Here is a 27,147-nt window from a genome sequence, read left to right on the forward strand (position 1 = left end):
AATCTATCTTGATGTCAGTTATATTATTTACATTGTTTTTATGGATTTGCAGTATAGTTTGGTTTCAATCATAAAATCAGGTAGGTTGTGTTATGATAATTGTCTCCTTAGGTTATAGTGAAATTAAAAGGAGAAGCTATAATGTATTTGGTATTGATAATAAACACACTGGGCTTAATTAAAAGACATGTCCAAATTATTGGCCAGAGCAAATTAAAAGGGCAAGTTCACAAAAGCCATATTGTCAAGCCCTAGTGAAGCAGAATATGAAGCTGACGCCTTTACTGCCCTAGGAGCCAGTGCAGCATCAGGTTTGGAGATGGGTGTGCGAGGGCCTCTCTGTCCATGCTCTGACCTTGCCTGGGAGGTGGGTACCAGATGGCTCAAAGCCACGGGCTTTCTCTGTGATGCACTCCATGTTTTGGCATGTGCTGTGCAGAGCAGAGGCAGCAAGAGTCATCAGACCCCCCACAGCAAGGTACCACCATTGCCTGAAGGCAGACTAGCTCCAGGCAGTCAGGCATCTTGCCCACAGACAAGGGCCAGGGTCGGTCCCTTGAGGGTGAGCATCTGGATGTGTATGTACCCAAGGCTCATGCTCATCTGCAAGGGGCTGCCCCAGTGCAACCAGTCTGGCAGCCAGTCATTTCAGAGGAGGTCACTGGCAAATTGTAAGGCAAGCTTCTTCAGTGATGAAGAGTGTGATCCAGGTAAGCAGGCTGTGAATTCTGTGTGCCACAGGGGTAGCATTTTGGTTCAAGTCCGTGCTGCTTCAGCCCCAGCAGCTGAGAACAGTGAGCCAGAGTGCCGGGTGTGCTGTCCTCCTCTTAGCCAGAGCCTGCATCTGGGCTGTTGCTCTGTCCTAAGCTAAACTGTCAGCCCGTAGGAGGGGAAAACCCACAGCATTACTGACAGAAGTGGCTTGCCAATGTTTGTTTTTTTCCAGTTCACCACAAGGTCAAATGAAAGAAGCTCATTCTGTGTTAAGTCTTTATCTGCATGCCCCAGTAAATTTAGTTTTCCAGCTTATTGGTACTAGGTAAAGTTCAGCAGGTGTATATATATCAGAGTTAAAGCTTTGGTTATGAAAAAGGGTTGGACATGTGCATACTTATTTTTCATTTCCTCTGTCATAGTCTTTCTGATCCATGTATATATATATAAAGTTTTATATATATATTTGTCTGATTTGTATATATATTTGGTGTAAAATTTAAGTTCTTTCTTATAAACCTTGTAGATTTAAAAATTGCTCCAAATCTAATACGGATATTCTTTTTTATTAATTGAAAAACTTCAAAAGGTAAATTTTTGGTCTTTTGGAAGCCCAAGTCTTATAACAATAGGTAAAACAGACTTAAAAGAAAAATTACAAATAAAATGGTATGTTTCCACTGTGGAAGCTAAAATGGTACAAAATAGACCATTCATGGCTGTAATATTTTGTTATCAGCAATTATTTTTAAAAATCCCTTTCCTCATCAGATAGTCCATTTTCCCCATAAATATATTGAATCGGACAAGTTTCTTATAAGTGGGCCATGTAAGAATAAACTAAGTCTCCTTTGAGACCAAGGTGTCAGTGTAAAATAGTCCCTGGAAATCAATATGTCTTTTGCTTACCTTAGTTTTTTTTCCTGTGAAGACTTCAAGCAGTCTTCAGTGTTCTCCTTCTGAGACAAGGATCAGAAGGGACTTTGGAATCCAAAGAGAACTATTTCTGTGTTGGTTTCAGTAAATCTCTTTGGCATTTGCTCTTGCACTGAGCTGCTTTGCTTTGCTTGGAAGGAGTTGCTTCTAAAGCTCAAAAGCACAAGGCAGAAGTGTTATCAGTAGCTGTTGAGAACCTGAGGCAATGCAGTATTAAGAAGTGGATATAGTTACTTGGGAAGAGAGAGGAATAGTTTTCCCACTGACGGCTCCCGGCACTGTCCTCCCTGTGCATGGCTGGGCAGGCTCAGCTCACACAGCTGTGGTTCTCAAAGCTGGTATCAGGCTCAGCCATGGCAGCCAGGATTCACTGTTGAAGGTAAGGGATACGCAGCAAGAAAGCATAAAAGCAAGATTCAGAGTTGGAGGAAAGCAAAGCAGAAAGTACATAGTGCCTGGTGTTTTGTCTCTTGTTTGCTTTTTTTTAATCCTTTCTTTCCATCATCCTCTGTCTTTGCCTGACTAATAGAATCCATGTTTATGGATGGCGTTTGCTTTTAGACAAGCGATCTTTGCAGAATAATGGTCATATAGAAGCATTAGTTTCCTGGGGTAAATCACTGGGAAGATATATATGGATGAAGTAAATATATAAATTTAAACAAACTAAAATACTAGTTTGGGAAATTTACAGTGTATGCATGGAATGTGTATGGTTCTGTTTCAGTAAGCAGTTAGATGTGAATTAATTTAACATTAAATACATTTATTTTTATTAGAACAATAATTATTTAAAGAAATTAGAATATTTAAACTTCAAAAGCATAGGAAGTAAATAAAAGAAACCTCCCTAAGGCAGTATTTTATAAGATCATGTAGATCCTACTAATGCATTTAGGCAACATCTACACGTTTCTAAAAGTGTTCAGCCAAATGAATGAAAGTAAGTAGCAAGTAAAGCCACATACTTAAGTTCTTTGGCATTCTGTGTCTTTCTCATCTGAGACACGTTTGAGGACTGAAAAAGCTAACTTTCTGCTCTTATAGAAGGATTTTCTCAGATTAGAATGGTAGCAAATTGAATGAGCGTAAGAGAAATTCACATTTCTGCTGTTTATGTTGACTTAATCTGGTGGTTAAATGAAGAATCTGGTTTACCAGAGTGCAGTCTTCAAACTGCAGGAGAAAAGTGTGCATGGAAAACAGTTTTCAGGAGCAGGCTTGAAGTGATCCCTACACAAACTTTTTTTTAGGAAGAAAGAATCCTTGATAATTTTGCATCAAATGTAGACTCTTGCTGCTTTAATTCTGGTATCGGAATGTTCTTATCACGTTGTGTGGAATGTTGTATAGTAAAAGAAATATCTACTTTATGGTTGTATTCTGGGGTCACAACTGAGAAGAGGTATTAATAGTATTTCATAATATTTTGATAAGCCTTTTGAATTCACATTTCAGTTGTTATTTGAGATGTATTTATTTATGATTCTCAGGAGCTCCAGATGGATCAACAAGCTAAGAAACATCTCCAAGAGGAATTTGATGCTTCCTTAGAAGAAAAGGATCAACTTATTAGTGTCCTGCAAACTCAGGTAAGGTACCTTACCCAACAGATGTTCTTTAAAACTGCTCTTCCTAGTTTTTTTTTTAATTATGTATTTCCTATAATGCATGTTCATGTTTCATTATAATTGCTGCAATGTTGTATATCTTCTTGAAAATTTATGATTATCTGGAAAATAAGTGCGTATTTTTGTGGTAAAGGATACCTTTGTAAAATCTCACTCACGTTAAATGATTGTTTGATTTGCGCTTAAATATCTTTGTAATGTCTTTGTTATCAAGAATATAACATTAGTAGATGTTTGAGCTAAAATTATTTTGGCAAAATTTGTGTTTTGCTTAATTTGTCTTTGTTTCGCCACTAATAATGATCCTGTTTTTGTTAATTGGAAACATAATTCTGATTGTTAAAAAAATGTAGACAGACTTTTCATTTCTCTACTTGCTGATATCAGTTTTATTTAACTCTCTCTAGTTTTGAAGATGAAAACGTGACCTACTTAGAATCCTTGGGTTTTTTTAACAAAAAGAACATTTTGTTTAGGTATCATTGCTGAAACAGAGGTTACAGAATGGTCAGATAGGCACTGAATTCCCTGATCCAAATATCCAATCTGAACCACAAGTTCAAAGTCCAACAAAAGAAATCAGCATAGAAAATGCTGTGGAACCAGGAAGCAATGGTAGGTATTGCGGCTTTTTCAAGAGAACTTGAATTTTGGGGAATAAGCGTAGTGTTATTTATGATGCAGTAACAATACTTAGGGCTGAACATATAATAGTAAGGATATATTTTGTAGAAGACAACAGTCATTTTGAAAACCCTGGCAGCTAGAGGACAGTATAACCCTTCAAAGATACTAAATCTTCATAAGAATTCAAATCTGATATGCCTTGCCTTTGTTAATAATGATGATAGTATTGTATTTATTGCTTCTGCCGGTAGGGGTTGTTACTATCCCCACTTAATATGATTAAGAGATTCTGTCCCCCATAAGCAACAACCTATCCCTGGAGTTTGGAGTTTAGAGGGGGGACCAGTTGCTAGTCTGACTCTCCATTCCCACCCATCCCATCCCATCCCATCCCATCCCTGCCCCATCCCCCCGAAAAAATAAAAGCAAAGGTCATATTCATGTTATTGAATAATCTAAGTATTCCTCACATCAGGAGGTTATTTGACTTATGGAGCTCCCACCATTGTGTATATTTGATTACTGAGCAAGGGATGTTATAATGCTGACACATAATGAAAGTGTCATTCATCAGTGTCCTTCATAAAAGGAAGGGTTCGGACAGAGGTGAACGTGCATATTGAAATGCTCTTTGTTTTAGCATCTGCCATGACTCTTGTATGTTAGGATGGCTTGAAGGGTTAGATCAGAGATTTTCTTTTCCAGCATCATGTCTTTTGTAGTGCTTAGAAAATAATGTGAGTATCCAGTCCCTAAAAATCAGGGTTCAAGATGTTTCCTGCGCTGGAGTCTGCTTCTGGATTATAGTGTGCAACACTTATGGTCATGAACTGAACCTCTGAATTTGTCTGATCCTGTTTTCATGCTAAGTACTTTTACACCCTCCAGACCATTGGAGCAGAACACACAGTAAAATATTACCCAATGTGTTAGTTCTACAGGGAGGAGTACAGCTCAGAAAGACACAAACCACCTTTATCCTGCCGAATGTGGTATTGCCAACCTGGATATTTTAGAATTAATGTCATACCCAGCCCTGGGAAAGCAGGAATCTGTGCTTGGCACTTGAGAGATATGATTTGCTTTGCTTTGCATTTTTTCATGCTTGTGAACGTTCTGTTAGTAGCAGCAGGCAGGTTTGTAAATTGTGATGAGTTTTTAATTGCAAAGAAAACCATGTTGAATAATAGTTTGTTTTTGAAGCTTGTATAGTTACTGGAATTTTTAAAATTAATTTGGGGCGAAAGGCTTTATTTACTATTCTCTGTATGTGTAGCATGTTTCTGGCAGTTCTAGTAGTCACTAGGAAGTTTTGCAGACTTTGAGGGACTTTCTGTAGAGACCTATGAGTTGCCCGCAATGTGAATGATAAATGCAGATCTACGTTTTGGGAACGGTGTGCATATGATAATGTTGGTATGTTGTCTTGTAGAGGGTAATGAAGATTCTGTTAAAACACTGGAAGCTCTTAATCAGCGGGTGAAGCGCCAAGAGAACTTGCTGCAACGTTGTAAGGAGATGATTCGGTCACATAAGGAGCGCTGCGCCCAGTTAACGAACGAGAAAGAGGCGCTTCAAGAACAGTTAGATGAGAGGCTTCAGGAACTGGAGAAAATAAAGGTATGGAAAATGCTCTTCATGGGTAGCTACTAAAACACAGTAAGCACTCAGATATTTCCAAAATTTATTAATAGGGCAGGTCATTAAACAAACTGTCCCTGTACTATTTTGCTGTTACAAGTACAAGACCCACCTGGAATGAACATGTTGAGCAGTTACTCAAAAAGTTGTAAATAAGGTTATGAAACCTTACTGTATGAATAACCATCTGTGCTTGTTTTGGCTGAGAAGGGGTTAATTCTCCTCACTGTGTGGGGTTGCTACCTTTCCAGCTTCCCACACTCTGCCATGTGGTGGGGGGCTGGGAGGGGCAGGGCCATGGCGGGGGCGGCTGACCCCGACTGGCCAATGGCAGGTTCATTCCAGACCATGTGACCCCATGACCAGTATATTATGGGGGGGCAGGTTGCGGCTCAGAAAGGCATGGCGTCGGGTCGGCGGGCGGTGGACAGCTGCGTTGCGTGAGGTTTGTTTCAGGGGTTCATTCTCCTCCCTCCCTCCCTCTCCCGCTCCAGGCTTCGCGCCTCTCATTGTTTTCCTTTCTATTGCATTTTTGCTGGGTTTTTTGTTTTTGTTTGTTTGTTTTTAATTTTAACTACTAAACTGTTCTTATCCCAACCCACGAGCGTTACCCTTCTGATTCTCTTCCTCATCTACCGGTGGGGGAGTGAGCGCGCGACTGTATGGGGCTGAGCTGCCGGCTAAACCACGACACCATCAAAATGGTGTCAAAAGTAAAGTAGCTGTGAGAAGTTGGGGTGAGGAAAAGACTGTCCTAGCACAGAATACAGGAGGTAAAGTGAGAGAAGTGGAGCAGAGCTAAACCTTTAAGACACAGTGGAAGAGGCAGCAGTTATGAAAATGAACAGAAAACACAGAAAGGATGGACAGTGGAGAGCACAATGGAGTGAAGATAACATAAGTGTAGTCCCAAAGCTAAACTATTATTTTGCTCAGTTTTCCTTTTAAGGCCATTAATGCTGAGTGTGGAGTAAAATTAAGGTGGCTGATAGTAATGGGAACATGAAAATGTGGTAAGTATAGCTGTATTCAACTTGAGTTCTGGAGATAAGATTGTCTTCTCTGTCTTGGTCTCTGAGTACTAGTGCAGTTTGAAAGAGCTCTGAAAGACTCGAGTATTTTAAGGACCTTTTCCAGAACAAGGCCCGTAATGAGCAATTATGTTGCATTGTTGAGGTCCTCTTGTAAGCTGAGATCAGGTAATAAAGCAGGTGCCTTAAGCGTGTTTATTGCCCATTTTACTGTAGCAGCTCTGACATGCATGAGAGAACTGTGGAGGCTCTAACAAAGCTGAATTATTATGGAAGCCGTGAGGCAGCTTTGCACTGGGAGATTTAGAAGTAATTTAAAGCTGCCTACTTGAATTTCCCTGGATCCTATTCTGTGCTCTTAATCCAAGGCATAGTGCAGGGTAAGAGCCAAACCTAACCTGTTTGTCAGAAGGCAGTATTTTCTTATAGATGGCAGCACATTAAACTTGTGGTTGGGGTCTTTTGTTTAGGACCTTCACATGGCTGAGAAGACTAAACTGATTACACAGCTGCGTGATGCAAAGAATTTGATCGAGCAGTTAGAACAAGACAAGGTAAACAAGATTTTCTTTCAACTGTGTAGTTTTTGAAGAAGATTGTTTGAAACTCAAAGTATCGGGCTTCTTGCTATTAGAAGCTGTTCTTAATCATCTGATGTAGTTTGGTTTATGTTTTAGGGAGCAAATAATTTAAGCTACCTGAGAATTTTATTGTATAGATACTTTAGGGTATTTATCTGTTAGGTTACACTTAATAATGCAAGATGATGTTGTTTAGGAGGGAGAAATTATGCTGAATGCGTTCCTCAATTCCAGCTTTAAAAAAAAAATCCCCAAACACTAAAGAAGATGGGATATAATGTAAATTAATTAAAAAATTACTATTGAAGGAAAAGTAACTCTTAATCTTAAGAATATGAAGAGTTTCTCAGTTTTTTGTACCTTAAAATTTTTTTTTTATCGCAGTCTTAGTACTTGAAGTAACTTCTGGTGGCGTTATAAGCAACATGACTAGCACTCATTATGTATGCATGTTCTCTAAGGAGAAGCACGCACACTAGAATGGTTTTAATTTTGGTTTGTTTACAGAATGCATATTTCAAAGAAAAGTATCTGTACCAGAAGGGAGGTATGGTTCTTAGTTGCTGGAGGAGTTCTTTTCACCACTAGATAAATTTTGGCTACTCTTCAAAATAATCCCTATTCTTACCTTCTTTTTGTTAGCGTTTTCTGACATAGAAAAAAACACCGTGATCTCTGGTCTTGTAGTAATAGGCTAAAGTTTATTCCTGTCAAGGATTGTGTCCTGGATTGAAATTGTTTTAGCTATATGTTTTATTCATTTGCTAGCTTTTTATCACAAGGGCCTTTTCTATAGGGCATGGTAATTGCAGAGACGAAGCGACAAATGCATGAAACATTGGAAATGAAGGAGGAGGAGATAGCCCAACTGCGTGCTCGGATCAAGCAAGTAACTACAAAAGGCGAGGAATTGAAAGAACAGAAAGAAAAATCTGAAAGAGCTGGTAAGAAATTCTGGGAATTATTAGCTTTCACATTTAAACATGAGAAAGCTTCAGTGTGCTCTTTTTACACTTTTTCATCAGTTGCTGTTTGCAGTGGGTATCAAAAGAGGCTCCTTTTCCTAATGTTCTACATATCACCCCTGCTAGTGTCATTACTAACTTCACTTCTGGTCAGCAGAGTTTAGGGACGTTTTTGACTGGTTTGTCTCTGCTATCCATTCAGCTAGAGTTAGGAAGAAAACTGCTGAAGGGCAGCTCTACCTTCCCGTTTGTAGGAAAAAAGATTGATAGAGTTTTGTGCCAGTATAATTTCAGGAGGGAAACTTTTGCAACTCTGTATAATTTATCATTATAATGCCACTAATATTCTACATAAAAAACATAGCAGGAGCATATAAGACCTTGGGAAGAAGTAGAAACAAGAGGATGTATTACAACCATAATAAGCATTTTTCTTTCAATAATCATAGCAGAAGCATTTCTCATTTCTTTTTAGTGAAACAGCAGTGATGATTCCTTTCACTTCAGGCTTGGAACCTAGTGGTCATGTAACTATTACGCGCTGTAGTTTGCTTTTGATGGAAATTAGGTAACATTAATTATGTGTGCTTGCAGTTCTCCTTTTGCCTGAAACTAAGTTAAGAAGGTCAATCTGGCCCACCTTTGCTTTTTAAACAGTGAAATTGTTTTGCACTATATGTATCAAAATTTTTTTTAGAATAATTGAGTTTGCTCTTATAGGCATCTAAAGGAGTTCACTCTTTTGGCAGAAGCTCAGATGTGGTTAGTTTGTATAAAACACTATTCATATTTTCTTTCTCTAAAAACACTGAGAAGTTCAAACAATACAGTTTGTAGGGGTCTATTTTACTTCTACGTAGATTTAGATCAGAACTTTCAATTTTAAAGATTAGTTTGGGTAGAACATTGTGCTGTAATACAGAAAAGCAGCTTCAATATTCATTTTGTGAAAGTAACAAACATTTTGATTAGCTACCCTCCTTGCCTACCCTTTCAGGTTGCATGTGTCTTTTTAGCTCTGGAAATTCATATTTCAGAAGTCAGTCAGGCCTGCTAAAGTTGGATTTTGTTCAGTTCTTCGAGACTAGGAAGCTTTTCTTCATGATTTAAAAAAAAAAAAAAGCTGAAGAATATATTAACGCTTCCATAGATACAAAGTGATTGTCATAGTTTTTTGAAACACAGCTTTTTTTAAGCAGTAGAAACCTCTTAATTATGAACTAATATTTAAACGGTGGTTAATACAGTAATTTCCTCAGGTTTGCGTAGGCAGAAGCTGAGAAAGGGTTAGAGGTGATGCTCTGGATACCTGGAGAACTTAACTACTGCAGTGAGAAGTAATTTTATTTATGAATAATGTGTTGAGTACAATGCACTTTTCTAGGGGGAGATTTGTGTGTTAAATATGCTCTCTTTTAAATACAATTTTAAAGTACTTTTGGTAACTTTTATGGTGCGTATTGGGAGAGCCTGAAACTACTTATAGGTCACAACCTTTGAGTTACCAGTTTTAAGAATTTGGCAGTTTCCTGTATTTGAGGTCAACATGTTTAAAGTTCTGTTTCTTGGGTAGTTAATGTGAGATGACTTTAAATTCTAGACTTCTCTTTTTCTATATTATGATTTAGTGAAGAATTAACATTTCTACAAATACAATATTCCATTAAGTCAGTTTCATTTATTTTATGGCAAAATAACGATAAGCATAATACACTTGCGCTTAGAATTTACTTTGGTAGTGCTTTATTGTAGGTTAAAAAGCAGTATATTGTTCTCCTTCATGTTTTTAACTTGCCTAGAGTTACATGTCTGGCTATTTCCTTTGTAATTCAGTGACTATAGTGAAATGCTCCAGTGTTTGATTTAATGTTAATGCATTTTTGTGTACTGAAATAGAGAAAAGATATGTATGCTTATTTTGTGTGTGTTGTGTAAACTGTGACTTGGTCTCCCCAGTTGAAGTTCATTTTTTTTGTAGTTAGAGGTACATTATGTTGAAATCTCACAGAGCATCTTGTTTTTGTGCATCCACACATGCCAATAAGTGAATCATGGTGCCTTTCCCAAGCCTTGTATGAACAGGACTGGGGTAAGGGCTCTTTTTCTTACATCACACATTGGGTGCTTGAACTGGGCTCTAAAAAGTAAATTCTGTGCTTCTCAGGTACTTTTAGGCATAAAGTCCTTTCTGACTTCTCCGGATGCAGATTATTGATTTATTCATATTCTGTACAGTAATTAAAAAGAGTCTTTAGAAAGCAAATTCATTTTGCTTTGCCGTTCTTACTAGGCAACATTTCTTTTGCAAGCTTAATTAACGTATGCTTTGCACCTTTCTACAGAGAAACAAAAAGCATGGACTGTGCACTTGAAGTCCTCGCTAGATGCGCAAATCAACTATAGGAAATTAATTCAACCTCTTTCTCTCAAACTTTTGACAAGATGCCTGCTCTCAGCCTTCAGTAAAACATGTAAATCCCTCCTTTGCCACTCTGTTTAGTGCTTTTGTCACAATTTTCAGCAGTAGATGGCACTATAATTGAAGATAACCTGTCTGCGGCACTGGGAGGGTAAGCAAGAAGTCTGCAGTTGGTGTTACACTGTGTAGGAGAGGCAAGGCAAAGGGAACTGAGACTGGTGCTTTGGAATAGTGTATGTAAAGCAGTCAACTCTCTAGCACACATTTGACATAAATCAGTTTTGCAGCCTTGCACTTCTTGAACTCTGCTCAGTCTCTTTTTGTCTAGTTTATATACTGCACAGGAAGGTTTCTGGTTTGTCTGGCTTGGTCACATGAATGGAATTTTGCAAGATTCAACTGAGACTCTGTTGGTGTGCTTGCTACTGTTTGATTTGCCACTGTGCCTTTATGAGACTTCACTTAACCAGTTCCTTGGTTAGAAGATCTTCCCTCAATAGTAGCTCTGCTGGTTGGGGAAGAATACAGGCAGTGCCTTTACTCTTTGCATTCAGAATAGATGTATTTGAATAAAACCATGGACTTTTATTCCAGGCTTTTATCCACAGTAGAATTAAAATCTTCCATAAATTACTACTACTAATAATAATAATTTAGACCACGTTCTGTCTACTTGAAGGTAGTTGAGCCCTCTGCTGGTTTGAAACTCTGTGTCATGCTACACTAGAATGAACCACTTCAAATAAAATTGTTCTTTTTTGCTTAAGTGCTAAAAGTGCCTGAGATGCATATAATGTAACTTTTAGAGAGCTAAGTGTGTTTGTGTCCGGTGTTGCTTCTTTGTGCTTTCATAACCCCTTGGTGTTTTATCCATCAGCTTTTGCTGGCTTTTGTATTAGCATCCTGCTTGTGATTATGGTGATGCAACTGCATGTTGCTCAGCTACTACATTATCAGTAGTCAGTCCTAGTGCAAACCTGGATCTTCTTTGGCAGATCTGTGGGCTATGGCAAATGGATGCTCTTTCCTTTTGCAGAAGGAACAGGTTTTTAAAATGAAAATGAAGTGTATGTTGCTCAGAAAAAGAATCAGAAAATGTGTATCGAAAAGTGAAAAAGCTTTTACTTGCAGGCTTTATTTGCAAGCTATACTTTGTAAAGGTCTCTGGGTGTTGCGGGTTTTGTTTCTCTTTTTTTTTTTTTTTTTTTGTTTAAAGCCATTTATGATGCTGTAATACTGAAGGACTTGGCCAATCTTGCTGGCTGTGTGTGCTTTCATTAGGGCTGGGTGGAGCATCAGGGAAGTCAGTGCCATTCTCCAAACGGACTTGTGCAGGCTGTGTTCATCACCACGTTGTGCCCAGGGTGGTGAGGGGGTAGGACTTGAGCTCTGTGGGTCCCTGGCAGCAAATGCCTTGATGAAGACTCTAAAAAAATGTGCTTGGAAAGCAAGGAGCTATAAGCCTCATGCATGCTTGCATTATGTTTTAGACCATTCCGCTGTTTGAAATAATCTCTGGTGTTCTTAATTTTTCCTAATGAGTTTTAGTACTTCTTTAAGTAGAACTAGGAGTGAAAAAGTGAATACAATGATATACTTTTAGTATTGCCAGGGTCAATAACAACCTTGTTTTGCCCTAAAACGTGATTGTTGCTGTGAGTAGTCAGGGAAAGGTTTCCTCAGAAAACAGAAGAAAATTTTGGAAGGGGTCAGAATTTGGGTGAATGCAATTGTATGGAATTAAGTTACGTGAAAACAGATTTGCAGCATTGCCTCAAAAGTATAGATTGTGGTTAAAAGCTTCAGTTTTGAATGCTATTAGATGATGTGGAATGGAAATTATTATTCTCTTCTCAAACTTACGCCTGAATGCTATTGAAGATCGTTTCAAAAAACCAAGGATAACGAGAACTGCTGTGAATGCCTACTAAATAATGGTGAATCAAGGGAACTAGAAATGTGTGTGTTCTTACTGGGATAGAACTAAGTGGAAGAAAGCTTAGCATACTAAATAACACTTTAAAAATTACTTTGTTCTGTCTGCTCCCAGAATAGTACCCAAGTAGTCCAGGGTATAGTGGAATAATATGCTTTTAAGATATACCACAGGAATTTATTTGCCTTATTTTTATACCTAAATGATCATCTGTGAAGTGAATAAACTATGTCAGAATACTTCTCCTTAGCATGGGAAGAAGCTATGGAATTATTGCTTCTGATTTGTAAATGAAAATGTGTTTCAGCAGACTTGTGCATCTTGTGCAAATGTAAATAAATTTTATCGCAGCAGCTTGAGTGTTCTTTTGAAACATCTTACGTATATTTGAGTTTTCTGGGAGCAAATATTAATTTTTTTCTTATTTTATTTGTGATGTTTAGAAGCACAGGACGGTGTTTATAACACACAAGTGTTTTTCTGGTGTCTCTGAATTGCATTGATAGTAGTTTACATTAAAAGTAGAGGGTGAAATAATGAAATTAGTAAAGCCCTCTGTATGGAAATCAACCAAACCCACAGTTTGAAGAGAAGATTATCTAGGTTGTATAGTTTGAAATGAACAACTCTTAGGTAAATAAGTGCCTGGCATTATAATTCAGTGTTCAATTCAGGAAGAAGTCTTTTATGATTCAGTAAAAAGTGACTTGCATAGTAGTCATTCCTGGATTATGCTTGTTTTAGTGTCAGAACAACTTGTGAATTGCCTTTTCTTCATGCAGCTTTTTTTTTCTTCTTCAAACTTATTCAGCACATATAGCCAGAAAAGGAGCCAGTTTATTTATATGGTTTATATATAGAATAGCGGTTTTAGGGGAAGAATTAAAAACCACAGAGTGTATTGGAAGACATTCACAGATATTTGTCAGTCTTCTTTCCTTTCTAAATAATAAACCTGTGTGAATTCGTGATGGATTCCTGAGTTCATTCTTCTGTGACTTGTGTAATTTACACTTACTGAGAACTCTCTTCTTCTATCAAGGGACGTAGATATTTCTGAACTATCATATAACTTTTTTACTTTGCAGCTTTTGAAGAGCTTGAGAGGGCTCTGAGTATTGCCCAAAAGACAGAGGAAGCCCGGAAAAAATTGCAGGTAGAAATGGATGAAAAAATCAAAGCAGTAGAAAAGGCAAGTGAGGAAGAGAGGGTAAATCTTCAACGGGAGTTAACCAGAGTGAAGCAAGAGGTGGTTGAGATTATGAAGGTAAAGCTGAAACTCACCCTGTATTATTGGCTTTTAATATAATCTTTCAATTACAGTTAAACTATAGTTGTAAAATACATTAGTGTATCAGAACTTTGTTATAAGGTTTTTTTTGCTATTTAGAAGTTCTATAAAAATTAATTTCTGGGATTAAAGATTTACTTAAAACAAAATAGAAAATTGCCCATATATTTTTTTTTTCCCCTCTAACAGTTTAAAATCAGTATGTTAGGGGCATGTAAAAATGAACAGCATTACTCTTTGTTTCACAGTATTTAATAAAATTATTTACTAGAAGTACACATGAGACTTTAAAGGGAGTCAAGAAGAATAAATTAATGGCAATCAGCTCACGCATTTCCAGCAGGGTTTTGGGTTTTAATGCTAAGTACTTTTAACGATTATCCTAGCCCGGTATGTGCAAACATTTAAGAACTTCTTGCCAAACATTTTGCTAGTCAAGAATTGCTAAAATGTGCTTTTAGTATATTCAGGTAGGAATTGCAGGAGTACTGCATGTGCCTTGCAACGCTGTAAATTTGAACACCTTTAAATTGCAGTTCTTGTGTTGACATTTGTTATGTTATTAATTTTTCTAAGAGAATACACTGATGCTTTAGGGGGATGACTGACTTGCATTACATTATTCTTAAATAAAGCATGTATGTAGGTTGTAGATAGCTGTCTATGTAGAGTATCACCACCCGACTTTCTGGCTCATGAAATAACAAGAATACAGGGAAAGCCATGTACAGAAGTTCTTTTTCCAATTTATTATCACATTTGAACTGAAATGGAAAACACTAAGTTCACCTTGGTAGGAGAGTCTTTAGAAAATGTGGTGTTTCTTTTAGTAGAACTGTGGAAGACTTGAGAAGGAAGATAGATGTCTTCAGGCTTGAAACTAAGAGCTGTCAGGGCTTAATATTAAGTGCTCCACGTGTTTGTTACTTATTCAAAAGGAGCAAAGAGATGGTTCTGGTTTCCTCTCTCTGTCTGCTTTTCTTACTAAGAAATAGTACAAAGTGTTTTGTTGTTTAATGTTTTTAAATTAGTTTTTTCTGACTGATTCACAGAAGTCTTCAGAGGAACGTGTTGCTGAACTAGAAGAATTCCATAAAAAAGAAATGGCTACTAAAGATCAGGAGCTAAATGAGAGATTACAGGCCCAAGAAAAGGTGTTCCAGGAGAAGATGAAGGCAGCTCTTGTAAGTATCCCTAAAATGTGATGAAAGACGTTTCTCTAAGTCTGAGATGGGACTAGAAGTCTTAATCCGACCCTGTTCTGCAGTGCTAAAGATATGAGTGTCCTCCAAAAGTTAAAGAGCTCAGAGACTTCAGCAACATGAAAGGAAAGCAGGTGCAATGATCCAGACTGAATAATGATAACTAATCACTATCGCTGCTCACTAACAGGGGCACCTTGTGGGAAAGACTTCGTTTTTTAAAAAACTCTTTTTGTTAGACTTGGGTTTTTTAATTTCTTCCTCTGGATCATTGGTGATTAGCCACAGCAACTAGAGTAAAAGAGCTACAAAGAATGGGGCTGTTACTTAAAAGTGTTGGTATCATCATGTCTGCGTTTGTTGTGTTATGTGAATAGGGTTAACTAATCAGTGTTTGACCTCAGAAAATAATTTTCTTCTAGGTTAGGCTGGGAGGAATCACTGGGATTCTTTGCTCTTTTTCACAAGCTGTAATCTACTTTAGATGATCGTGTAATTTTACCTAACAAATAGTAGATTCCCTTTTGTGCTCTTTCATGATTGTTGGTGACTAGGACTGAGTGACTTTGACAGTCCTGTCTTGACTATATGTTTCTACCTGTTTCACAGGTTATTTTTTTAATTATAAGGAACAGAAGCTTAAAAATACATTAGCAGTGGAATCACGTGAGGACAGACCTTTATTCCTCTAGGATGTTACTCTCAATTAATCATGGTAAACAAACCAAAATGAAAGGCTGGATTGCATTTTGTTTTTTATACAAGGAGAAGTAGAAGACAAATGGTTCCGAAGAAGAGAAAATGGAAGTGATTTATAACAGTTTTGTTTTCACAGATGAAATGCAAACTCTGTGTGTGTGTAGGGAAAATACAGGTGATGAGTATATGACTCCTATTAACTGGTTTGTAAATATCCTATTATACTGTTTTTGAAGGTGTGATGACTATAGTTTCTTGTTTTTATCATAATTTTTGATACAGGAAAAAAACCAGAGTGAGTGTTTAAAAACCCTTCAAGAACAGGAGCAGCAAGAATCCCTGGCCTTAGAAGAATTAGAGCTGCAGAAGAAAGCAATACAGTTAGAGTGTGACAAGAAAGTTCAGGAGATGCATCAAGAAGTAGAGACTTTTAGAACCGTGAGTAAAGATTCCAAAAGACCTAATGTTTAGAAGAATTCCTTTCAGTGGATGTATTTAACTGTGACAGGTTTACAAATACTGTGGATTTATTGTGGTTGGGTTGTTTTAATCTGATGCTTCTTGTACAGGCAGAAATGTAATGTATTGCCATAGTATGCTGCAGCCCCTAGTTTTTTACAAGATTAGGTGACAAAATATAGAAACACATTCATGTTACATCATGGCATGGGATATGAATTTGTATCTATCTACATAATTTTTATATATGTTATACAGGAGAGCTAAACTTTAAACTGTTTAACTTCTGGATACTGCTACCATACAAACACTTACAAGGATACTTGAATAAGTGAAAAATTTGCTTAGGTTTTTGAAGTGTCCTTTGCATTTTATGTAGCAGGTAAGATTGTATTATCCGCTAATGCAAGTTTGTACATTATTCCATCACTACCAAATATTAGTTTGGAAGTTTTTCCTATAGAAGCATTTTAACTTTACAGCAGCATTTCCAAGAGAGGTGGAATTGAGATAAATCAGCAGATTTATCAAAGCTCCGTAATACTGTAGTAGACTCCCGATATCTTTTGTCCTATGAATCGGTACTTTAGCTTAATAAGAAAGTGTGAACATATATCTCATGAATATCATATAAATTATTTTATTTTAATTAGTTAAATTCTTTCCAAGTTTTAATTGTATCTATTTTCACTGCAGTGAAATAGAAAATTTTTTATTAAATAACTAACCATAAAAGGAAGCAAAGCTGACAACAAAAGAGATGAATGCAAGGCTTATGTAAAAAGTTGTTATTCACTAAAAATAATGGAATAAGTGACTTGTAGTTATTTGAGCCTGGTGAGATTTTTAAAACTGTAATCAATTTATTACCTTTGGAATATTCATATTCTTTTAAAATGTTGTTCTCTAACAGAGAATTCTTGAACTGGAAAGCTCTCTTGCAAAGTATTCACAAGATGACAGAAAGCAGTCAGAGGAATTAAGTACTCTGGAATCTGAAAAAAAGCACAATAAGGAAATCAATGATATAGTTGAAAAACACAAGGAAGAGTTGGAGAACGTGAAACAGCAGCAGGAAAAGCTTTGGACAGAAAAACTTCAAATCTTAAAGCAACAACAAGTAACTGAAATATTAAAAATGAGAGAGAAACAAGAACAAGAGATAAACAGAGTTTTGAAAGAGAAAGAAGCAGTTTTCCGTGCACACATAGAAGAGATGAATGAAAAAACATTAGAAAAACTTGATGTGAAACAAACAGAATTAGAAGCACTGTCTTCTGAGCTATCAGAAGCATTAAAAATACGTCATGATTTAGAACAAGAGCTCTCAGAATTGAATAGTAAAGTGTGTGAAGCAAAGCAAGAACTGGAAGGAAGGTTGGAAGAAGAGAGGAAACGGCACAACGAAGAAGTTGAAATGATGTTAAAAGAGCATGAAAGGTCTATTCAAGGTGTTGAGAAGGTACTCAAAGAGGAACTCAACAAACTCAAGCAATCATTGGAGGAGAAAGACAGACATGTGGAAGAACTAAAAGCACATGAACAGAAACTAAGGGAATCTGCAGAAAGATCTGAAGCTGAACTTGTCCAGGTGTCTGCAAAGCTAGAGGACCTTTCAGAGTCTCATCGGAGTACTTCTAAAGAGCAGGCAAAGATTTATGAAGAGGAATTATCAAAACTGCAGCAAAAACTGACAGATCTTGAAGGTGAAAAATTTCAACTTAGTGAGCAGCTAGAAAGAACTGATTCCCAGCTGAATGAAGTCAAGAATGAGTTAGAGGCATACATCTCTCAGGTACATGAATTGAAGCAGCATTTGCAAGAGCAAAGCAATGAAAGTACACAAAAAGTAACTTCTCTAACACAACAGTATGAATGCCAGCTGAAGGATCTACAAAGAGAGACTGATGAGACAAAGAGAAGTCTAGCTGAGAAGGAAAATGAAATTGAACACATGAAGAAGTTACAGAACAAGCAGGTGGAAGAGCTTAAACAGAAACTGTTCACCACAGAGGAGAGAATTAGTGCTTTACAAGGAGAATATGAAAGTAAACTGAAACATCAGGAGAACAAAATGGAGAAAATTAAACAGAAATTGAAAGATATGCAGGAAACTCTCAAAAAGAAACTTGCTGAGCAGGAAGCTAAACTTAAAAAAGAGCTTGAAAACAAGCAGTTGGAGTTCAGGCAGAAAGAGAGTGAATTCAATGCTAAAATGTTGGAAATGGCACATGCCAGCTCAGCCGGAATCAACGATGCCGTGTCAAAACTGGAATCTAATCGGAAAGAGCAACTAGAGAGTCTTGCTGAGGCTCATAGGAGGGAGTTGGAAGAAATTACCCAGAGCTGGGAAAAAAAACTCAATCAGCAGGTTGAAGAGCTCCAGGAAAAACATGAAATGGAACTGCAAGAGAAAGAGCAGGAAGTTGGAGACCTGAAACAGAAACTTGCCACCTTCAGTGCTGAGAAGGAGGGCTCCAGAACAGAAATAACCCGACTGAAGGAAGAACAGGTAAAAAGGGAGGAGTCCCTGAAGGAATTGCAAGAACAACTAAGGCAGTCAGTGGCTAATGTGAATGCTTTGACAGATAAGGAAAGTGACCTGAAAACACAGTTGAAAAAATTGGAAAGTGATCTTAATCAGTCCCTGAAAGAGCAGTCAGGACTTCAGGAACAGCTCAGTAAACAGAAAGCAGTTGAAGAAAAGGACAAAACCAAAATTACTGAGCTGGCTGATAAACTGAAAACACTTGAAGAGAAACTCCAAACTGTGCAGTCTGCTCAGTATAAAGATCATGAAAACTATGAGAAAAAAATAGAGGCAATTCAGCTAAAAGAAACTGAATTTAAAAGGCAGTCAGGAGAACTTGCAGCCCAGTTAGATGCCTATTGGAAGAATGCTGCAGCTTTATTGCAGACAAAAAGCAATGAATTAATTGAAAAATGTAGTGAAAAAATTGGCATAGTAACATGCAAAATTGCAGATTGTGAGCGCAGAACTGCAAAAGTTAAAGAAGCAGTATTAATTAAAACAAGTAAGATTCCTGAACTGGAAGCTCAGCTTAGAGAAGTAACAGAGCATCATTCTGCTGCAAATACTTCTTTGCAAAAGTCAATGCAACAGCTGCAAGAGAAGGACAATTTAATTACATCCATGAGAGCTGACATTGAAGGACTTGTAACAGAAAAGGAACAGTTGCAAAAAGAGGGAGGGCATCAGCAGCAAGCAGCATCAGAAAAAGAAACTTGTATAACACAGCTGAGGAAAGAGTTATCTGAAAATATCAATGCTGTCACCTCAATGAGGGAGGAACTCCAGGAAAAAGAATCTGACATCTCTGCTCTCAACAAAACAATTAATGACCTTAATATGAGACTTGAAAGCACAATAAGTTTAACAGAGAAGGAAGCAGCCATGTCTCTGTTAAGCAAGCAACATGAAGAGGATCGGTTGCAGTTGTTAAACCAGGTGCAGGAGTTATCATCCAAAGTTGAGACACTGAGTCAAGAAAAAGCATCGGCTCTTGAGCAGGTAGATAATTGCATGGCCAAGCTGTCAGAGTGGAAGATGAAAGCACAAACCAGGTTTACACAAAGTAACGATACTATTAAAGATTTGCAGAGCAAACTTGAATTAAGCAATACTGAAGCCAATAAAAAAGATGAAGAGCTAAATAAACTGAAGGAGCAGCTGGCTAAACAAAGCAAGAATCTTGATAGTTTAAAAAGTGAATTGGAGCAAAAGCAAAACAGGAGGGATAAGCAAGAAAGTGAGTTAACTGCAAAGTTAAAAAACCAAGCAGCAAGAATTACTGAACTAGAAGAGCACATTGCTCAGAAAACTTCAGAAAATGATTCCTTGGTGGAGGAACTTAAAAAGTATAGTGAACAAAAAGACACAGAGCAAAAAGAGATAACTTGGCAACTCCAGCAGGCAGAGAAGGTGGCTTTTGAAAAGGACAGTAGATTTAAGGAGGCTGAAGAAAAAGTGCTTAACCTTGAGAAGCAAATAGGCTCACTGACAGCTGAATTTGAAGCAAAGGAGAGGGAATTTAACGAAATGAAGTCAGCGATACTTAAAAGCAAAGAGGAAGAACTGAAAGAATTAGAAGAGAGACTGAATGCAGAGAACAGCACTAAGCTGGCAGATCTGAAAAAGAAGGCAGAGCAAAAAATTGGTTCTATTAAAAAGCAGTTGATGTCTCAAATGGAAGAAAAGGAGCAGCAATTTAAGCAAGACAGAGAAAATCAGTTAAGAGACTTGGAACAAAAGTTGCAGGAGCGAGAGGCCAAAATTGAGTCCTTGGAAGAAAAAATTAAGTCAACAAGAGATTCCACAGAATTAGAGAAAGAAATGCTGCAAAAAGTAGAGAGTGTAAAAGCTGCTGTAGAACAAGAAAAAAATAGCATGCTTGAGAGTGTCCAACAGACATATGAAGAGAAAATGCACGTATTACAGAAGGGCTTAACTGAAAAAGATGAATTGTTGCAGAAGTATGAAAAGGAACAACGGGAGAGTAATGACTTTCACCTACAACTGCAAAACAAACAGGAAGAACTTTTAAAAAAACTAGAATGCATTGAGAAGAGCCATCAGGAAGAACAGAGTAGGACTGAAAGCCTCAGGAAAGAACTTGAGGAGCAAACAAAAAATTACTCACTGTTAGCAGACGAGCATGCTCGTTGTGGTGGTGATTTAGCAAGCAGTAGGGAAGAACTAAAAGCTAAACAACAAAAAAATCTTGAAATGGAGAATGTAATTGGAGATTTCCAGAAAAAATTGCAGGAAAAGGAGGTAGTCAGTCAATCTTTAGAACAGAAGATAAAAGAGTTGGAAAATAATCTAGTCAAGGAAAATGAAGTGCATAAGATTGAGGTGGAAGATATGAGTTTGAGATATGAAGAAAAGCTAAAAAGTTTACAGCAACAGTTGGATGAAAGAAATGAAAGTCTGCAAGCTTTTGAGGAAAATGCTGAAGAAAAGACTAAATCTGGTTTGGAGCTGCAGAAGTTACTAGGTGATATGCAGAACCAGCAGAAGGATTTGCAGACTAAACTAGAAGAGACTGAAAGGGAGAAACAGAAACTACGCAAAGAAGTGAATAATCTTCAAAAAGACTTACGTACTCTGCGAAAAGAACATCAGCAGGAACTTGACATAGTAAAGAAGGAGTCCTTAGAAGAAATGGAGCAGAAAATCAGGTAAATCCTTTGTTCCTGGTCTTGCTACCATTTCTTTGTTTTATCTTTAACCACTAAAACCTCAAGAATACCTTTTAAAAGCTCAGTTTGTAACAACGAAATAATGACTGGTGTTTTTTCTCTCATTTGCTAAATAGAGTTAAAAAAAACAGTAAGAAAAGAGCTATTTGAAAGTAGCACTTCATGAACACATAAACCACTATTTGAGTTACCAGTTTAAAAAGTGATCTGTCTTTTGGCAAAGTAATACAGCTTTTGATTTGTTTTATAGCAATGATAATTTTCAGCATTGCCAGAACATAACACATAGTTCTATTTTCCTCACACAGGAAACCCAAGTTTATTAAAACTTAGTACTGAGAGCTTCATGTTCAAATTATATCAAGAATTGTTCATATGTATGGCACAAAAATGTATACTGCTCAGCGCTCTAACGGTTTCTCAAGCAGGGAATTCCCCAAGAGCTCTGCTTTTATGTGGCACATTCTTTACTTCCAGTTCTTCCTCAGGAAGAACTCCGTATCTTTTGGAAGGGTTCAATTCTGGGTTGTTGTTTTGGTTTTTTTTTTAAATGAAACACCCATGCCTTCCAGGTGAATTCAATCGGATTGGAACAAAAAGCCTCCCTGAATCCCATGGAATTAATATAATTCCAAACCATCCCATTCTAAAACAGTTTTAGAGAAATTCCCAGATCTCCTACCTTGCTGCACTGTTCTCTCACTCTCACTGTTCTCTCACTTTTAACATTTTATTTCCTCACTGTATTTTTTTGATATTTTTGTACAGATGTGAACAAGAAGACATTGAGTTAAAGCACATCTCCACCTTAAAGCAGTTAATGAGAGAGTTCAATACTCAGCTGGCTCAAAAAGAAAGGGAATTGGAAACAGCAGTGAAAGAGGCAATCAGTAAGTGAAATACTGATATAACTGTAATCAGTAAAATAGCCAGACAACCAAATCATCAGATGTTTTGCGGAAGGGCTTTTACCTGGGACTCTGATAAAGTCAACATGTGTTTTATAACTGCCTAGAGAACTCAGGGAGAGAAGGTCTCTTGCTCAGGAAATAACATAGAAATGTTATTGGTAGTGCAATTAGGAAAATGCATATGTAGCTGTTCTTTGTTACCCCGCAGGTTGAATCTTTGATCTACCACTCTCCCTGTTTGCATCTGTCATGGCAAGAGTTACCCATGATAGCCATAGGTACCTATTTTTTTATCATATGTTCAAAAGTAAAAAAAGGAGAGTAAGATTTTAGAGGTGAAAGCACATTGGTAAGTTTTCATTGTAATACTACAAACCTTTAACACTCCACTGTTGAACATATGGCACTGAAAGGGTGCCTTTTAGAGAAACTTCGATCCATCTGGGAATCAATTTCATTTTCTTAGCTGTGTCTTGCAGACTTCATTCACTGTAACTACTAACAGGTACCCACTGGATATGATGTCTGATAGCTATACCATGTGGGTATAACTAGAATACACCATATTTCATCTTCTCTCCTCTGTCGATCTTTTGCCACTGTAGTGTAAGTTGGAGGCTGGAGAAGTGAGCAGAGGGTATCCTTTGACTCCACAGCTACTGGAAGTACCCGTACAAGTGAGGAATTTCTGAAGATTTGCAGATGTTTCAGTCACTTCCCTAGAGAGAATAAGAGATGGATATTGGTTGTGATCTTAACTTTTAGAAAAATGTTCCAGCAACAGGTAGAAAAACCTGCTCTGGATACCAAACTGTAGACAACAAAATTCATACATATTAGGATCAAGTGACTTAATTATCGCTGACAGTGTAGAAAAATGGATCCTCTTGACAAGCTTTCCTTAGAGATGCCTTCCACAGTTGTCTTTAAGCTTTTTTTTAATACTGTTGTGACATAATTTAACAACATAAATATGCCTTTTTTATATCATCTGCCCTTTTTTTTAAATAGGTAAAGCCCAGGAGGTAGAAACTGAATTGATAGAAAATCATCACATAGAGACAACCGAGTTGCATAAGAAAATTGCTGAAAAAGATGATGATCTAAAAAGAACTGTGGCAAAATATGAAGAAATCCTTGAGGTATCTTTCTGAAAAGTGATATGACTACATACATTTCAAAATAACTCTCTCCTTTTTTTCATTGCGCAACTAGATAGAAAAACTGTAATTCTTTCTGGTAAAGATCTTACTGCTTGAATCACACTTGATATGTGTGGTGACCTAGCTTGCATTTAAAATAGTGTTTTCTGTGTTTTATGAACATGAAAGAACACCAGAATTTAAGCCCTGGCTCTGATCATTCAGTACAAATTATACAGTTAGGACCTTATGTCCTTGAGCAGTTTGTGTTCCAGATTGAAATGAGGAAAGTGGGTGAGTTAAATTTAAGCTTTACTAGAGTTGTGCTGGTGTTGTATGTTGCTTCTTTTAAGGATTTAAATACAATGTTTATGGGTCATCCTTGTTCTCTGGCCCCTTTCTCTGATGCTCTGTCCAGATTGCACCATAGCCCTTAAAGTAAGGTTCTGTTCCGTGCAGGGTGCAGTCTGTTTGCATAGTTTTTACTCTAGTAAAGCTTTCATTTTCACTTGTAAGTGAGCAGTTAGTCTGCATGATATTTGCAATAGACATGGTTTTGCTCCAGTAACATTTCAGCCAGAAGTTAGCAGCCAACTTCAGTCTTGAAGATGTTTTATCTCCCAAGGACGCCTCCTATTTTGGCCAAGTAAATTGTCCCAGCCCTACATGTATGGCAATAAAAGCTTAAATAGTTTTCAGTGCTAGACCGTACATCGTATTGGCATGCAGCTTTAATTTTGCTAATCTTAGTCCTGTTTGCACAAATAATTTAATAAAAAAGAATGTCCCTTGAATAGAGCTAGCAGTAATAAACGTAAGTACATTTCTGTTTGTTTATGCTAAGTTACCAGCCCCAAGGAGCTAGGTACTGAGTCTGACTGAGTGTTTAATGCCAAAAATTTCAGTATTGTAGGCAGGTTGGTGTGTTCCATTCTGATTTTGAACTTCTAGGAAGTTGGATGGAGGTGGCAGGGTTTTAAATTGTGAGTCCCCTTCTTTTGTTTCCTAATTTAGAAATATTGCATGATATAAAACTGAGGGTAGGGGGATTTTTTTTTTTTGTGGTGTTTGTTTTTTTGTTGTCATGGGGTTTGGTTTTGGTGGTTGGGTTTTTTTTTTGTTTGTTTATTTTGGGTTTTTTTATACCATAGTTCTAAATTCTGCATTTCTGGAGGATTTATATTTCTCTTACATGAATGTGCAGTGTGTTGCCATTCAGGTCCTTACTTTACAGGCCCAAATAGGTCTGTGATTTGAAGTCATGCAGATATAATTCCTCTTTGTTTTCTGATGCATTCAGTCTGTATGTGTGTTAGAAACATGCATGCTGTACTCAATGTATGATCTTGAAGGTTTAGGCTAATTTGACTTCTGTGCAATTGGAAGACATGGACACATTTTTTTGCATCTCATTGATGATGGCAATGACAGTTGCCTGCAACTGCAATAAGCTGTAGTTTGATATTTTAAATTTCAGAGTACGTGTTCCTTTTTTAGGTAATGGTATATATGTGAGTGGTTTGTTTCTGTTATTTTGGGGAAGGAAAAAACCAATTTGTTATCCTTTTTCCTGAAAAAATACTGCAAACATCTCAAAAGTTACGAAATATTTATGTTAAATTAAGTGTATGCCATATTCATTGAGATCTCTGATGTAAATGGGAACATATGCATCAGCAGATGTATAGGTTTTCTCAATTTAGCCTGAAGTTACCAGTTATTACCCCACTTATACCTGACTTGGTTCATGATAGGTTTGAGAAATTTTGCCTCAAGATGTTTATGCAGAGAGATTTGTCTCTGTCATAAATAGTAAGAAGATGAAGCAAGAATAATGCCAACTGCAACAATTAATTTTGCTCGTATAACTTTGTAGATCTTTGTTGCATTTTAAACACGTTTAATGATGCTAAAAAGTCGTCTAACTTGATTTGAGCATGTATCCTTAAGGATGAGCAGGAATCATTCAATCTGTTAAACTTATATGATTTATTTGTGAAGTGTTCCCCTGGTACTTCTCTTGCTTTATCTGGTGTTTTGTTATCTTTCATAAAAACTTTTATTATATAAGATTTCATCAAAGTCTCCCTAATCAAAGGACTTGCAAACCAGCAGAGCCTGTAATTTGAAGCATAAGCCTTTTTTCTTCAACTAAAGTATATAATTAGAGAAAAATTGAATGTTGTGCTCCAGCTAGCCTATTTTAAGCTTATCTATGAGCTAAAAAGAAAATATCTAACTTCAGGTGTGTATTCTTTCATTTGTCGTAATGCCTCCTATGTGAATACAGGATAGCCTTGTGGTTAAGATTTGGGAAATTATGACTTTATTAACTTTATTGACTATATAATCCAAATAGCATGCAATTTATTTTCAGAGTCTGCCAGATACTGTATAGAACAATAAGTTCTTATTGTAAATACAGATTCTGCAGGATATTTGAACCCCACATGATCTCTAATTATTTAAAATTTCAAATTATAATCTCTGTTCAGGGTTTTATAAAAATAATGGGTCACAGGTAGGTCCTTTTCAGAGAAGTGTCATTCATCATCTTGAGTTGAATTTCTTCTCTGCATTTCATCTGCCTTGTATGACTAAGAATGATGTGCATGCAAGTTTGATTTATTTCACTGAACAGTAATCTAGAAATTGTAAGATTTTAGATTCTTGATATAAAAAACCTCAAAAAACAATAACCACTCCACCCAAAAAAAAAATCCCAAACAAATGGAAAATAGAAGCATCTTAATATGCCAGGTGTTGAGGGTTTTTAACTAGAAGAGTATAACCATTTTTTAAAAAAAAAACTTAGAAAAGATTAACCGTTGATGTATTTTTGAGGGCATGGAAAAAATCATGTGAATGAATGAAAAATAACACTGGCAGTCATGATGTTTGAGGAAGGTTGTTATTGAAGACAGATATTCTTAAAAACTTCTAGTCTGTAAAACTTGCTTCAGTACTGTGACTTCACATTCGCTAGCATTTTGGGGAGGGTTGCTTTGTTTCTTTTTGGTGTGGTGGTTTTTGGGCCAAGGGGCTGTGTGGGGAGGGTGTTTTGCTCTTAAGTAGAGTGCATGGAACACATGAAAAAGTGGCCTTACAGGGAAAGACTTATTTTTTTACTTATGGCATATCCTAAATCTATTAAGCCTGGATGAGCTTTCTAGTTCTGCACTTCCTTTTCCTGTGAATATTCTGTATCACTATAGTTTGTACTCCTGAGATTTTGAATGGAACAAAATTTTGATCAGCAGCTCTGTTCTTGATAACAGTTGATTAATTGTACTAATTTGATCTGAAGTACTACTGCATATCAGAGCAGGCAGCTCACTGCCCTGAGTGGTTAGCATGAGTGAAACTAAGTTTTCGTTGAGTTCAGCAGTAGAGATGTGCACTTTGAATCCAAGTGCCTTTTTATAAGCTCCCTAATGTGTTATCTTGCAAACAAGGCCAGAGGGGACCCAATTTTTAAAAGTGGATTAACTTGCTATGATTTAGGTCATCATATTTTTCTCCTATGAATCTTCACACTGTCATAAAACATACAGGAAAAGTTCATTTCCTCCCTACCATTCTTGCTACTGCTTCTTTCCTCCATGCTGCACAGTGCCCTGCAAACCCTTGTGAACAGGAAATCATTGTTTCTGAAATGTGCTTAAAACTGCTTTAGTAACATCTTTGTGAGATTGAGTGAGGAAAGGATATAAGTAGTTGTCACTTCCAGAGTAGAGGA

At 37.0% G+C, this 27,147-nt stretch overlaps 1 protein-coding gene across 4 annotated transcripts in view; it reads left to right on the top strand.

The window, feature by feature from the left end:
• Window positions 1–27,147, top strand: part of GOLGA4 (golgin A4) — a 72,129-nt gene that overhangs the window by 26,756 nt on the left and 18,226 nt on the right. For all 4 annotated transcript variants that reach the window (XM_064443896.1, XM_064443894.1, XM_064443893.1 and 1 more), the window contains 11 exons: window positions 3,144–3,242; window positions 3,758–3,896; window positions 5,341–5,528; window positions 7,051–7,134; window positions 7,958–8,105; window positions 13,570–13,748; window positions 14,825–14,956; window positions 15,956–16,111; window positions 17,046–21,334; window positions 22,124–22,245; window positions 23,278–23,408. In XM_064443896.1, coding sequence (XP_064299966.1) covers window positions 3,144–3,242; window positions 3,758–3,896; window positions 5,341–5,528; window positions 7,051–7,134; window positions 7,958–8,105; window positions 13,570–13,748; window positions 14,825–14,956; window positions 15,956–16,111; window positions 17,046–21,334; window positions 22,124–22,245; window positions 23,278–23,408 — 5,667 coding nt within the window. The remainder of the gene's footprint in view (window positions 1–3,143; window positions 3,243–3,757; window positions 3,897–5,340; window positions 5,529–7,050; window positions 7,135–7,957; window positions 8,106–13,569; window positions 13,749–14,824; window positions 14,957–15,955; window positions 16,112–17,045; window positions 21,335–22,123; window positions 22,246–23,277; window positions 23,409–27,147) is intronic.

This window comes from Phalacrocorax carbo, chromosome 2 (assembly GCF_963921805.1).
Source record: "Phalacrocorax carbo chromosome 2, bPhaCar2.1, whole genome shotgun sequence".
Classification (NCBI taxonomy): Eukaryota; Metazoa; Chordata; class Aves; order Suliformes; family Phalacrocoracidae; genus Phalacrocorax; species Phalacrocorax carbo.